General features: G+C 57.3%; 6 protein-coding genes across 6 annotated transcripts; 3 read left to right on the plus strand and 3 right to left on the minus strand.

The window, feature by feature from the left end:
• Window positions 1-136: 136 nt before the first annotated feature.
• CDEST_04562 (Putative aminoacyl-tRNA synthetase, class Ia, anticodon-binding, methionyl-tRNA synthetase) lies at window positions 137-2280 on the minus strand. Its single transcript, XM_062920721.1, has 3 exons — window positions 2002-2280; window positions 679-1940; window positions 137-630 (listed from the first exon to the last, which is right to left on the minus strand). Exons 1-3 carry the CDS (start codon window positions 2183-2185, stop codon window positions 322-324), a joined length of 1755 nt encoding a protein of 584 aa, XP_062776772.1. The 5' UTR covers window positions 2186-2280; the 3' UTR covers window positions 137-321.
• Window positions 2281-2403: 123 nt separating this feature from the next.
• On the plus strand, window positions 2404-3377 carry CDEST_04563 (Putative nuclear transport factor 2, NTF2-like domain superfamily). The gene is made up of 3 exons (XM_062920722.1): window positions 2404-2574; window positions 2631-3186; window positions 3240-3377. The coding sequence occupies exons 1-2, from the start codon at window positions 2529-2531 to the stop codon at window positions 3095-3097; spliced, it is 513 nt and encodes a 170-aa protein (XP_062776773.1). The 5' UTR covers window positions 2404-2528; the 3' UTR covers window positions 3098-3186; window positions 3240-3377.
• A 43-nt stretch (window positions 3378-3420) lies between these two features.
• On the minus strand, window positions 3421-5337 carry CDEST_04564 (uncharacterized protein). The gene is made up of 3 exons (XM_062920723.1): window positions 5240-5337; window positions 4408-5085; window positions 3421-4321 (listed from the first exon to the last, which is right to left on the minus strand). Exons 1-3 carry the CDS (start codon window positions 5289-5291, stop codon window positions 3447-3449), a joined length of 1605 nt encoding a protein of 534 aa, XP_062776774.1. The 5' UTR covers window positions 5292-5337; the 3' UTR covers window positions 3421-3446.
• Window positions 5338-5573: 236 nt separating this feature from the next.
• On the minus strand, window positions 5574-7463 carry CDEST_04565 (Putative ribosomal protein uS5 domain 2-type superfamily). Its single transcript, XM_062920724.1, has 2 exons — window positions 7165-7463; window positions 5574-7089 (listed from the first exon to the last, which is right to left on the minus strand). Exons 1-2 carry the CDS (start codon window positions 7372-7374, stop codon window positions 5806-5808), a joined length of 1494 nt encoding a protein of 497 aa, XP_062776775.1. The 5' UTR covers window positions 7375-7463; the 3' UTR covers window positions 5574-5805.
• Window positions 7464-9523: 2060 nt separating this feature from the next.
• Window positions 9524-10658, plus strand: CDEST_04566 (uncharacterized protein; the record flags this gene model as incomplete). Its single annotated transcript, XM_062920725.1, has 3 exons — window positions 9524-9769; window positions 9851-9997; window positions 10074-10658. The coding sequence occupies 3 exons, from the start codon at window positions 9524-9526 to the stop codon at window positions 10443-10445; spliced, it is 765 nt and encodes a 254-aa protein (XP_062776776.1). The 3' UTR covers window positions 10446-10658.
• A 6-nt stretch (window positions 10659-10664) lies between these two features.
• CDEST_04567 (uncharacterized protein) lies at window positions 10665-12225 on the plus strand. Its single transcript, XM_062920726.1, has one exon. It carries the CDS (start codon window positions 11365-11367, stop codon window positions 12220-12222), a length of 858 nt encoding a protein of 285 aa, XP_062776777.1. The 5' UTR covers window positions 10665-11364; the 3' UTR covers window positions 12223-12225.
• The last annotated feature ends 1 nt before the right edge of the window (window position 12226 follows it).

Consider the following 12226-nt stretch of genomic DNA (forward strand, 5'->3'; position numbering starts at 1 on the left):
ATACCAAGCCGCAACGTAACGTCAAAGGCGCAGTGCGCCATCCAGTTCAGCCCACCCAACGTCTCTCATGACGGTTAGAAAAGGAGGAACAGAAGACTGGTTTTTTCATTTTCAAAAAAAAAAAAAAAAGAATCACCTCGAGAGTGCTTATTCCCTCTCTCTCTTCCCTCTCATTGGCATTGGGCTCTCTCATATTTTTGTCTCTTTGATTTACACAATGATACACGTACTCATACAATCGACGCCAGTCCTGGGAGATTATAGATATACACATGTGTGCCGTCCATATAACATCACGACGAACAACCACACGCCCCGAGCTCAACTCTCTGCAGGCTGCGGCGGGAAGAGGCTCCCCCACTCCCCGGGCCGTCCCGGATCAGTCACCGGCGTGCCGTACGTCAGGTCTGCGCCCAAAGCCGCGTGCTCAAACCCGCGCCTATCGACCGGAACACCAAGGATGTCCAGCAAGGTGCCCATCTTGGCCGGCATGATGGGCTGGAGGAGGATGCCCGCGCAGCGAACGGTCTCCGAGGTGAAGTAGATGATCTCATGCAGTGCGGCCTGGTCTTCGGTCTTCGTTGATTTGGTCAGCTCCCATGGGGCCGTGTCGGAGATGTACTTGTTCGCCTAGTTTGTTCAGTTCAGCTCATGGGAAATATTTTATGGGTTCCTCACCTCAGCGAGAACGCTGAAAACGCTGCGTATTGCGGCGTTGGGGTCCAGTTCGTCCATGTGCTTCGACATGGTGGCCGCCATCTCGTTGACTATCGCCTTCAGCGACTCGCTCGCTGTGAAACTCTGCCCCAAGGATGCGCTATTCTCACCCGCCCATGCCACCGAGTCCCTGATCTTCCACACCTTGCTCCTAGCGACCCGGCTCACTAGGTTGCCCAGTGTTGACTGCAGGTCCTTGTGATACCTCGCCATGACGACCGAGTTCTCGTAGTCGGCATCCTTCTCGATGCCGCCGTCGCGCATCATGAAGTACCTCATTGTGTCCAATCCCCAGCGGTCAATCGCGAAGAACGGGTTCACCACATTGCCCAGTGACTTGGACATCTTCCTCTTTCCCAACGTCCAGTGCGCGTGAGTCAGTAGCTGTTTCGGCAGCGGCAGGTCCAGCGCCATGAGAAGCGCCGGCCAGTACACGCCGTGGAACCGTACAATGTCTTTGCCGATGACGTGCACGTCCGCGGGCCATCCGCCCTCGTGTTCGCGGCCCGGTTGCCACCCGGGGAAGCCTGCCTTGGTGAGGTAGTTGATGAGCGCATCGATCCATACATAGATGGTCTGCGTCGGGTCGTCAGGCACGCGCACGCCCCAGTCCAGCCTCTGTACCGGCCGCGAGATGGAGAGGTCTTCGAGGTTGTTCGACACCCAGGCGATCACCTCATTCATACGCGTCCTCGGCACGATCCAGTCCGGGTTTGCCGCGTAGAATTCCAACAGCCTCTCCTTCAACGCCGTCATGCGGAAGTGGTAGTTCTTCTCCTCGACCCACTCGACCTCGTTCCCGGACTCGATCGAAGCCATCACTGTGCTCCCCGTCTGCGGCATCACCTTTCGCTCGATCTCTTGGGCTGCATAGAAGCACTCGTCGCTGACGCAGTACCATCCCTCATGTTTGGACTCGTAAATGTAGCCCCTCTTCTTCAAAAGGTGCCAGAAGTACTGCACTGCATCCTTGTGGTCCGGGTCCGTCGTACGGATGAAGTAGTCATTGTCCATGCCAATCGCCCGCGCCAGGTCCCGGAACTTCTCGGCCGTCGTATCGCAGAACTCCTTGGGTGCCACGCCGCCTCGCGCCGCCGCCTGCTGCACCTTGGAGCCGTGCTCATCGGTACCGGTGCAGAGAACCGCAGGCCGGCCTTTGAGGACTTGCCAGCGTTTCAAGACGTCGGCAAGGAGCATCGAGTACATGTGACCGACGTGCGGTGCTGTGACGGTCTTCATCAGCCTCGGTATGAGTCATTGGAATGCGGTTGGAGTTTTGCCTACATGCATTGACGTAGAAAATCGGCGTCGTCACGTAGTATGGCTTGTCGCTCTTGCTGTCGGAGCTCATGAACCGTTGTCGCCATGTCTGGCCATGGCTGCACGATGGGCAGACCCACGATGGCCGTACCGCCGGCACATAGCGACGGCGGAAAGCCAAAGCTACGGGAAGCCTCACAGGTCTCATTGGGCTGTGTTTACCGTGGGTAGCTACCGTTGATGAGGCATACCGTTGATGAAGCGGGCACTAGCTACGCGATCTGGTGATGGTGCTTCTCGAAATGTTCTCCCCGTCAAAGACACAGTGCTGGTTGAGACGACCGATAACGGTACAGAGCTTTTATCTGTCAAGGATGGCTGGTGCCCCGCCAAACTTCTGCTCGAGTCCTTCATTCAACAATACGGAATACCTAGCCAGCTAATTATCTACCTCTTTGCGGCAAAACAATAAAAAAAGACAAGAACACTACGTCTCACCACATCCTTAAGCCTCGCCTTATAACAAAGCCTTCAAGAGGCAACCCGGAATCATGTCGCTCCCCTCTCGCGAAACGGAAATGAGAGCGTCTGCCGACGGTACAGCTCCAGCCCATCATCCCCATCCCACCCAACCCCAGACTAATGCATACCAGCGGCCTCAAACTTCGCCGACGCCTACTACGAAGCCCTCAACCGCCGCAAGCCTGCCGGCACCCTGACAAACTTCTACACGACAACCTGCTCCAAGTACCCCTCGCAGCCCGAGATCTCCATTAACGGCGCCGTCCTGCAGGGCGGGCCTGACGAGTACGTCGCCCTCCTCGACACCCAGGGCGAGGACGTACGCTACGAGATCGAGTCGCTCGACGCCCACGTCGTCAACAATGACTTCTCCCTGGGATGCCCCGAGCACCTGCTGCGCGGGGACGAGAAGGGTGCCAAGTGCAGCATCGCCGCCCAGGTCACCGGCCGCGTCTTTTACGGCAAGGGCCGCGATGCGCCGGCCAAGACATTCAACGAGGTTTTCGTGCTGGTGCCAAACTGGGACACGTTTGGCAAGAACCCGCCGAGAGGCGCAAGGCGCTGGTTGATCATGAGCCAGAACTTCCGCGCGTTGTAAGGTGATGACGGGTTGGAGCATGGGAGCAGATTTGACATTGCGAGCGACAACACGGATACTGGGTTTGCTTTTACAGAATGAATCGGGAGGTATGGCTGCCCACCTCTTTGAGTGTCTCTTTCGGCCAGCTGACCATCAATAGAATTGACTTGGGGGTTCCAGATAGAGACCACGGCTTCGGACATGGGTTTCGTCCAGCGGCATTGGCATGGCCTTAGGATGATGTACATTTACTCAGCAAAAGAGCGCATCGAAGACTTTGACCAACTCATTGCATGCTGAGCGTCCCGAACCTGAGGACGGATTAAGATAAGAATAGCCTACAACGCGCGGCAATTGCCATTCCGAACTACTCCAGCTGCAGCTTTCTGTACCTCCAGTACCCCGCCCTTATAGGATCCCACTTCTCTGCCAGCCGGTCGAGATACTTGGCCGCCTCGGCCTTCTGCCCCTTCTCCGCAAACACCTCGGCCAGGAAATCCAGCGCATGGCTGCTACGTACCTTCTCCTTCTCATCGCCCTCGCCGACGCCCTCGGCAAACTGCGCGGCAAAAGCCTCGGCCGACTCGAACTTGCGCCCGCCCTTGACCAGCACGCCGCGCAGGTAGTTCCACGCGGCCTGGTTCTGCGGCTCCAGCAGTGTCTTCTCCTCAGCGTACTTAACTTCACGATCGATGATCTCAGCAGGGACCTTGGGGTCGTGCTCCGTCGCGTGCGAACCGTCGGTCGAGGTGGCCGGGTTGTTGAAGACGTGGAAAAAGCGGTGCGACCAGGCCGAGTTGTTGCGTACGTCCTCCTCGATCCAGTTCTGCGTCGACAGCAGCTCCGACAAGTTCCACAACCCCAGCTTGCGCACCAGGTACTGCCGGTAGCTCCAGACGTGGTAGTTCTTGCTGTCTTCCGCGAGCATGCGCTCTAGGAACTCGATCTCGGACCGTCCAAAGCGCTTGACATCGTCCGGCGTCGCCTTGATGCCCTCATAGTAGTGGTCCAGGAGGAGCTGGCGATGGTGCCAGATCTGGTAGTTCTTGATGTGCTCGAGTGAGACGGCATTGAGCCACTCGATCTCATCGACGAGGGGTATGCCGAGGGCTTCGACGATCTTGAAGCGGTACAGCCAGACCGTGTAGTGCGCCGGGTTCATGGAGATGACGTGCTCCGTTAGCCGGAGGCACCGCGGGCTGTATTCCTCGGCCACCATGACGGCACGGAGGTAGCTCATGACTGGATAAACGCAGGGTGTGTCAGTGGAAACGAGGTCCCCAACGTGTGCCACTGTCCAAGACACAAAGTAGATGTGAATTATTTACCCTCAGCGTAGTCCTCTGGGTAAGCGATCGTGGCCAGCGCGCCGGTGGGCTCCTCGGCAGGGATGGGTACCACGTCATCCCACTCCGGGTCCGTCGCGTAGGGGCCCATCTTGTCCCCGTAGAGATCCTTCCTGATTGCCGACATGTCCCGTCGTCTCTGTGTCTCCTCCTGGATGTCCTCCTTGGTGATCTGCGCGATCTCCCCTGTCGTCGCGTCCTTCACGCTGTCCCGCGCAAACTCCCTCCGCTGGAGAAAACGCCGGTGCAAAATTTCGAGCGCCGTGAGCTGTGCCTGCTTGGCGGCTCGGGCGGCAAACTGCTCGAGCGGGTACTCGCCAATGTCGCGGCCGTTCTTGTCGTTGCCCCAGTCGTAGACGACGGCGGCACCCTTTTCTGTCTTGCGTCTGTCGAGGCGGCGGATCGGCGGGCTCTCACGGTTGACCTGCTTCCAGAACTCGCGCTCGGCCTTGTTGGTGAGGTAGATCTCCTTGTTCGCTACGTGGCGCACCAGAGTTGCGTTGACCCACGACTGTCGTTCGGCAAGTGTAAGGTTGTGCAGGCCACCGGCTGCCTCTCGTTTCCGCTCGTGCGGGTTCGTCTGGTAATAACGTTGAGTGGAGCGTTCGTTGATCGTCTTTGGGGGTTCCTGAGCCTGGGCAGTAGGCTGTGCTTGTTTGTCTGTGTCGGAGAGCTTAAGTCAGCGTGTGTATGATGGGGTAAGAGAGAGCGAGCTGAGGAGAGTAGGTCGGCGGCTTCGGCGTTTGCAGGACTCGCAGGGGTCGAAGGAAGCTTGCACAACCGGCGATGGATGGGATTCCTGATATCGACTCACTCTTGCTCTCAGCTTCCTTGGCCTTGGAGCTGATCTTGGGTTTGGCTGGCATGTCTGCGGCTGGCTTGATCGATGGCGGGGTTAAACTGGCGGCGAGGTCTGATCTGGCCGTGGAAAATGTTACGCCCACTTGTCGCCGTACCTACCTAGGTAGGTAGGTACCTTGCCTACCCCACTACCTAGGTACTGAAAGAAAGCCCCTACACAAACAACAACACAGATATCGCCGAGTCGTTCACCACGGGACAATGCCACGCAAAAATAAGAAAATGTTGCACTTCGCAAACAGGTACATCTGAACAATAAATGAAATTACGACAGAAATAAAACCAAAGCATTAAAAAGGGTTGACACCGTAAGGTGGGCTTCTAAGCTCTTCGCGCCGATTAAATATGATACATAAAGCCCTCCCATCACCCCTTAATTCCTGGTCCCTCCGCGCTATTGTCATACCGAACGGCAAACACAAAGTAAGAGTCAACAAACAACTTTCCCAATTTTGCACTCTGGCATAGCCGATAAAGCAGTTTGATGTAGAAGCAGATCATGCGAGGCGCCACCGCATTTCATCGACTCTCGACTCTCCAGAACTTCCACCCCTCACGCTCACCCACGCCCCCATGAACGCCGACCAGTTTCTCGACGCCCACGTTGCCGTCGGCATTCAGGAAGCTCTCCTGATCGATTTCCATGCCGCCATCGTTGTCCTCGTCCATTCCATTCTTGAGGACGGCTGGCCAGAGCACGCCAACACCATCACCGCCGAGAGTCGTCTCGAATTTTTCGTAGCCTTCATCCTCTAGCTGGGTCTCCAGCCGTGCGAGCTTTTCCGTGGCCACGTCGGGCTTGAGCAGTGTTATGGAGCAACCGCCGCCGCCAGCGCCGGTCAGCTTTGTCCACCCAATGCCCTCGTGGTCCACCAACTCTCGTACCCGCTCGAGACGCGGGTGTGATACTCCCAAGGAGACTAGCAAGCCGTGGTTGATAGTCATCAGCTCTCCCACTTTGCGGAGACTTTCCGACTCCTCGTTGTCGAACTTGTCCCCGCCGATAAGCGTGTCTGCGGCAATGGTCACCTTGTCGATGGCATCCAGTATGCTGCCCACAAGCAGGGGATGTGTCTTCTTGAGCGTGCCGACCTTAGCTACTTCAAAGGCTGTCGACTTGGCCTGCTTCGTGTCGACCAGAAGGAGGGGCAGTTCAGGGAAGTCCCAAAGAGGCCGCACCGCAGGGGGCTTGTTGTAATCTGTCCGTTGGAAAACCACAGCCTTACCCTGCGTTGACACGGTGTTATCCACGCCCGAAGGATTTCCGTGTATGCACATCTCGCAGACAAATGCCCATCTGTTGATTCTCTCCACTTGCAACCGCGCCTCGTCAGGGGGTTGATCCGGGTGTGGGCCCGACAATGTGCGCAGCTGCAGGAGAAGGGCCGCCGCCAGACAAACGGCGATGGAGGCGCTGCTGCCCAGGCCGGCGCCGATGGGGATCGTTGATCGCAGAGTGTAGAGACATCCGGTGAAGGATTGGTGGCCCAGAGAGAGGAAGATGTACAGAAAGGCAGAGGCAGAGTTTTGGTGCACTTTGCGCACTTCTTCCGACTTGTGTGGTGATACCTCTGCAAGATGTGGCTGGATGGCTGCGACTAGATCTGGATCAAGCTCCGTCACGAGGTCGTAGTAGTATTTCTTCTTATCGGGACGTTGAAAGGTCTCCCAGGGCAGGTCGTCAATGTTCCACGTGTGTTGCAGGTCGATGTCCGGGAAGCGCAACGAGACCGTTCTCCTCGACTTGGAGAGGGATGTGACGAGGAGGTATGAGCGCAGAGAAATGGCAGCGGCGATTGCGGCCTGTTCGTCGCACAAGAGTCAGTCAGTCCATGGGACGAGATGAACGAGGAAAAGGGGCTTTGTGGCCAGCCGTACCTTGCCGTGAACCACGGCGTGTTCTCCAAAGACAATGACCTTGCCAGGCGCGGAGACCATGAAAGCAGGCATCATGGGGCTCGACTGCTTGCGGTCCAACTTGAGACGGGTGGCCAGGTTGCCGTTGCCGTTTACATATGAGGCGGCCGGCACGCCATGTACGGCGACGGTGTCGACACCGTTCCGTGTCTCTGGAGCAAGTACAGCCATGAGGCGCGTCGATCCGAGTGCTATCGGTGAAAGGGACTGGTGGGCGAGGAGAGACACGCCGTGCAGTCGTCAAAGAGGCTTGTTAGAGGCTCGGCGCAGGCCAAACGGGTAGGGTCGCCTGAGTCGTCTAGGGGCCGAGTAGGCAGTAATATGAGGGGTCAATTGGTGGGTAGTACCCAGAGCGGAGCGGATCGAGACCGTGGCTGCAGGATGGGGCGTCGTAAAGGCTCGAGAGACTCGGGTGGGCTGTTTGGCGCAAATGGCGGAGAGGGAAGGATGAAGCAGAAAATAAGCAAAAAAGTTGTTGGGGGAGAGAAGGGCCAGAGGGGGATGCGGGTGTCGATAGCGGCGCGCGAGAGAGAAAGAGGGAAGGAAGGGTGTGGGAGTGCTTTGGCAAATGCGTAATACAGTAATACAAGAAGTTTTATTAGAGGACGAGAAGATGGGACACTGGATTGAGTTAGCCAGTTTAGCTTTCCCAGGTTCCGGGGGGGTGGACGGGCAAAGTGGACAACATGGGTGTTGGAGCTCGACATGGACACGGGTCACGGAGTTGGGGCCCCCTATCAGCCAGGAAAACATGGAGAAGAGGACGGATAGCAAGGTGCTCTACGGAGTATGGATACAGCCACCGACTGTTATGGGACGGAAGCACTTACACTACAATCTTGGACAGTAGAGGAAGACGAACCTGGAGGTGGTATAGAAGTCGGTTGGTCCAAGACAAATAGTCAGACAGCGACAAGGATGGAAGGCTTGGAGTGACGAGTACGGGGCACGGAGTACGGAGTAACCTCACCCCCCCCCCCTCCTGTGTGCCGGCGGGGAGGAGAGGAGGTAGGGAAAACGTGTTGCGATTGAGACTTGATTCATGTTTGAATGCGGGAGAACGGGGGATGTCAGTCTGGGGCGGGAATGTTGTCTCTCCTCCTCTTGTTGTGTTGGTTGCCCTGCCATGCTGTTCGAGCTCGGTACATAGGTGCCTACCCACCTACCTACCTATGGAAGCCGGGTGGAAACCGCTGTTCTTAGGATTCTGAAAGTCTCGTTGCGACTTGGGGCGAGACGCGACAATAGTCTTGTAATTATCCGAACCTATTAGTAGAAGCGCAACGATGTCCTCGGGACAATTGTTCCACGCCAGCTTCTCTCCGCTTTACCCAAGTACCCCGGCAGGATACCTTGCTGCGACAGGGCGCGTGACGAGCCACGATGCTGCCTAGGCAGTCATCGTCCACCAGACCATGCTCCTCGTGAAGTCTGTACGGGCAGTTTTTTTATTAAAAGTATGTCAATCGTGCCAATGAACAGTTGAAGGCCAACACCAGATACGCACTGTCGGGCCTGTCAGGAACTGGCCACCACCTAACATAGCTTGTACCTTGCCTTGCTCTCCTTCCACGCTTCCCTATTGGCGGTTACAGCTTCCCCCCTGACGGTAGTCCCGGTCCGGTGGGCATTCTCCCGGCAAACACCGACCGGGTTTGGCAGGGGTTGCTGCAGGTGAAAGGGCGGCCGACCGATGATAGAAGCAGTCTTGCTTTGTTGACCACCTCAAAAACAGCTCTAGCCTCTGGCATATGCCATTATTGTGAGCCATGACAGTGCTAATGGCGGAGGAAGATGACTCGGACAGCTTAATGACGCGAGCCACTGACAGCACCACTGTCGAGCCTGCCGCCATCGCGCCTCAAGATTCGTCGTTTCCCACATCAAGCTGAACGCAAGTGACGAGATTGAATGCTGACCGGCTGGCTGCGCGCTGCCGCGTTTCCGCTTCGCAAGACCGACGATTGCGCGTTACGGCAGGATTTCGTACGGTCATAGTTTGACGCACTATTTACCCACCTAACTGGTGCAGCGAACGGTGCTACCATAGCCTGACTCAAGCCGCAATTGGGTAACTGTTATCGCGGTGAGCTTCTGCGTGGCTTCGAGCTTACGACGGCAGCTATGGAAGCCAGCCAGGGCCAAGTAGTAGTGTAGTACGATGTACACTCATCCGATCATGAGCTTTCCATCCTTAGCGCCACGTACGTACCTACCTAGCCATTGGTGCAGCCGAGTGCCGTTTCGTCTGATACCTCGAGCCGGGAGTGGCTGTGTGTCAATGGTCTCAGACTCTTGGTGGTCTGCTCCCACTAAACCTATGACCAATGACTTGTGGCCCAACACAGGCAATCCGATGCGACCAACAACCCCGACTCCGGTCTCCAACTGGAGCAAATATCCTGCGCCTTTTGATGCGGACGACGACAGGAACGGTTGCACAAGTCCGGTTGGCCTCCGATTCGCATGCGGAAGCAAACGACTTGAGGCGGTGAGGCATCACGATGTTGAGAATGCCGAAGGTTGGGGGGAGGTGGATGGCCGCCGCTGGGCGACGCAGAATGCCGTCACATGGCCTCTGCTTGTCTCGAATGGAGAGACACTCACTCACTACCTTGGGTTTGTCTTACTTCTACGATCTGTCTAGGTAGGAAAACTCCGCCGTGTCTCCAAAGACGAGCGCCGTTTCGCACTGCCGCAAGCCCGTAACATGGCGTTGAAGAAATCGGCTTGGCTCTTATGTCCAAGGCCAAGCCGATTGAAAGTTGCCCAGCCCGATGAGTCTCTTTCTGATGTTCAGTGAAGCTCTCACCAAGGAACGCCAAGGTTTCCGCCAGCCTGACAAGCGAATCGATACCAGCAAGTGACAGCTGTTGCCGGCAGGCAGTCGTTGCCGGCGTCCAGGATTGGATGCGGGACGGAACCCACGGAAACTGGCTTATCGATACCTTGCCGCACCTCACCTCACCGAGCGGCGAGACGAGATTCTCAGCTCGACGATTGAGGCGCAGACCGCGCAGTGCATTTGCGGGTCGATGGCCTTACCTCTACCTGTCTTGCCCAAGGGTTGGATCGCCGAGGACGACGCCCAGAGACCAGCAAACACTTGGCAGGACAACGTTCCAAGTGCTCGTGGCCAAGCCTCATCGGATTGCCCTGACACCATGTTCCACGATTATGGTCGAGCGCTCGTTCGTGAATGCACCCCTTCCCTCCCCCACCCAGGTCGTTGGCGACAGTGACGGGTTGTCTCTGACCCGAGTCCAGAGCCCGAGAGCTTGTACGGACAGTGGAGTCTAGTCCACCCAATGGACCAAAGGATAACGCAACAGTTGGCTCTCTCCCGCGAAGAAGCGCGGCTTTGCCAGATTCTTGGACATGGCCGAGATAGGTAGCTTGAGCCATTTGTTCCTGGAGGTTTTTTTTTTCCCTTCCTTTTTTTCTTCCTCTTTTTTGGCGGACTTTTGTTTTTGGAGACACCGACTCCTTTACAGTACAGACGAGATACCACGGATGGCTCAACGTGAGGCGATTTACGTTTGCCTGCCAGCCGGCCAGTGATCTGCGGCTTTGCACCTGAGGGCCGCAGGGTGGTCCATGGTCTCGTCGCCGAATAAGGAAGGGTTTGAGGAGGGAGCTCAAGCTTGCTTGGGCTCTCCGAATGGAAAAGCAGAGCAATGCGTATCAGCTCCAGGCTGTCACACAGAATGGAGCTTATTGCTATGCGACCGCCCTTCTGCTCCTACACTAGCCTCAGGTCGTCGAATCTGTGCCGCACTCTGACGGGCGACAACGTCACGAGTTTGGGTGCCGCGACGTATTGACCGGTACGGTACGCCTTTGTTGCCCCGCCAGGTGGACTTGCGCTCCATAATCCCTCTCAGATACCCCTACATCTGGCTCGAGTAGACAGAAAACATCCAGCCTCCAGCACGCCACAATATTCTTTCCGAGACATCATCCCAAGCAGAGCAGGTCACTTCCCTGTCCTTTGTTCTTTCGGGCTCGAAAGTACCCCAATTATTCCCCAGCCCGCACCGAACCCCGCGCAGAGAGCTTCCCAACCCCGCGATCCCCGGAGTTCCCGACATCGTTTTGCTTTCGAGTCGCTAGTCACGATACCCCCTTCTCCACGTCGCCCGCCAAGCCGCAGCTCACAAAATGACCGTAACGGAGCTCGCCCTCATCCAGTTCAAGGAGCCGCTGACCGAGGAGCTCAAGGAGCTCATGGACTACTGCCAGACGGTCCAGGACACTTGGGTGCTGCGCCAGAAGCCGGGCCTCCCGCCAACCCGGATAGACCGCGGCACCGCCATCCTCCAGCAGGTCGAAGACCCGAGTGTGATCCTACTGGCAGCGCAGTGGGACTCGCCACAGGCGCACGGCGAATGGATCGCCTCGCCCGAGAACCAGAACGTCATGGCCAAGCTGACGCCGCACATCCACGTCGAAGGCCCCCGGAGTGTCTTGTTCTTTCACATTGATGCGCCCATCTTTGCGAAGCCCGTCACCCAGGCGGGCGCGGCTGATGGTGAGCCTGCGGGCCGTGACACCACGCCGGAGGCGGCGAATGAGGCAGATGCCGACGGAAAGCTGGCGGGCGCAGAGCTGAATCCGCAGTCAAAGGGCAAGCAGCCAGAAGCTGTCGCGGCGGCACCAGAGGGAGAGAGCAAAGCCGAGGGGAAGAAGAAGGCGGAGGACGAACCCCCCTCGCTACTGACGGCGCCAGTGCTCAGCGTCGGGCGCTTCGGCGTCCGGTCCGAGAAAAAGGACGAGTTCATCAGCAAGTACGCTGCGGCCAACTGGGTCGTTGAGGAAGCCTCAAAGCCGTACCCTGTCCGCGGCGGGTGGCGGATCGAGAAGGCGGCTGAGGACCTCGAGGAGTTTGTCATGTACTGCGGGTGGTCGACGGTCGAGCAGCATAAGGCGATCGCGCAGCACGAGGGGTTCAAGGAGTGGGCAGGCATCCAGGAATTCGTAACGGGGACTGACATCTGGCATTACCAGCGCATCATGTAGGGTA

Source organism: Colletotrichum destructivum, chromosome 3 (assembly GCF_034447905.1).
Source record: "Colletotrichum destructivum chromosome 3, complete sequence".
Taxonomy (NCBI): Eukaryota; Fungi; Ascomycota; class Sordariomycetes; order Glomerellales; family Glomerellaceae; genus Colletotrichum; species Colletotrichum destructivum.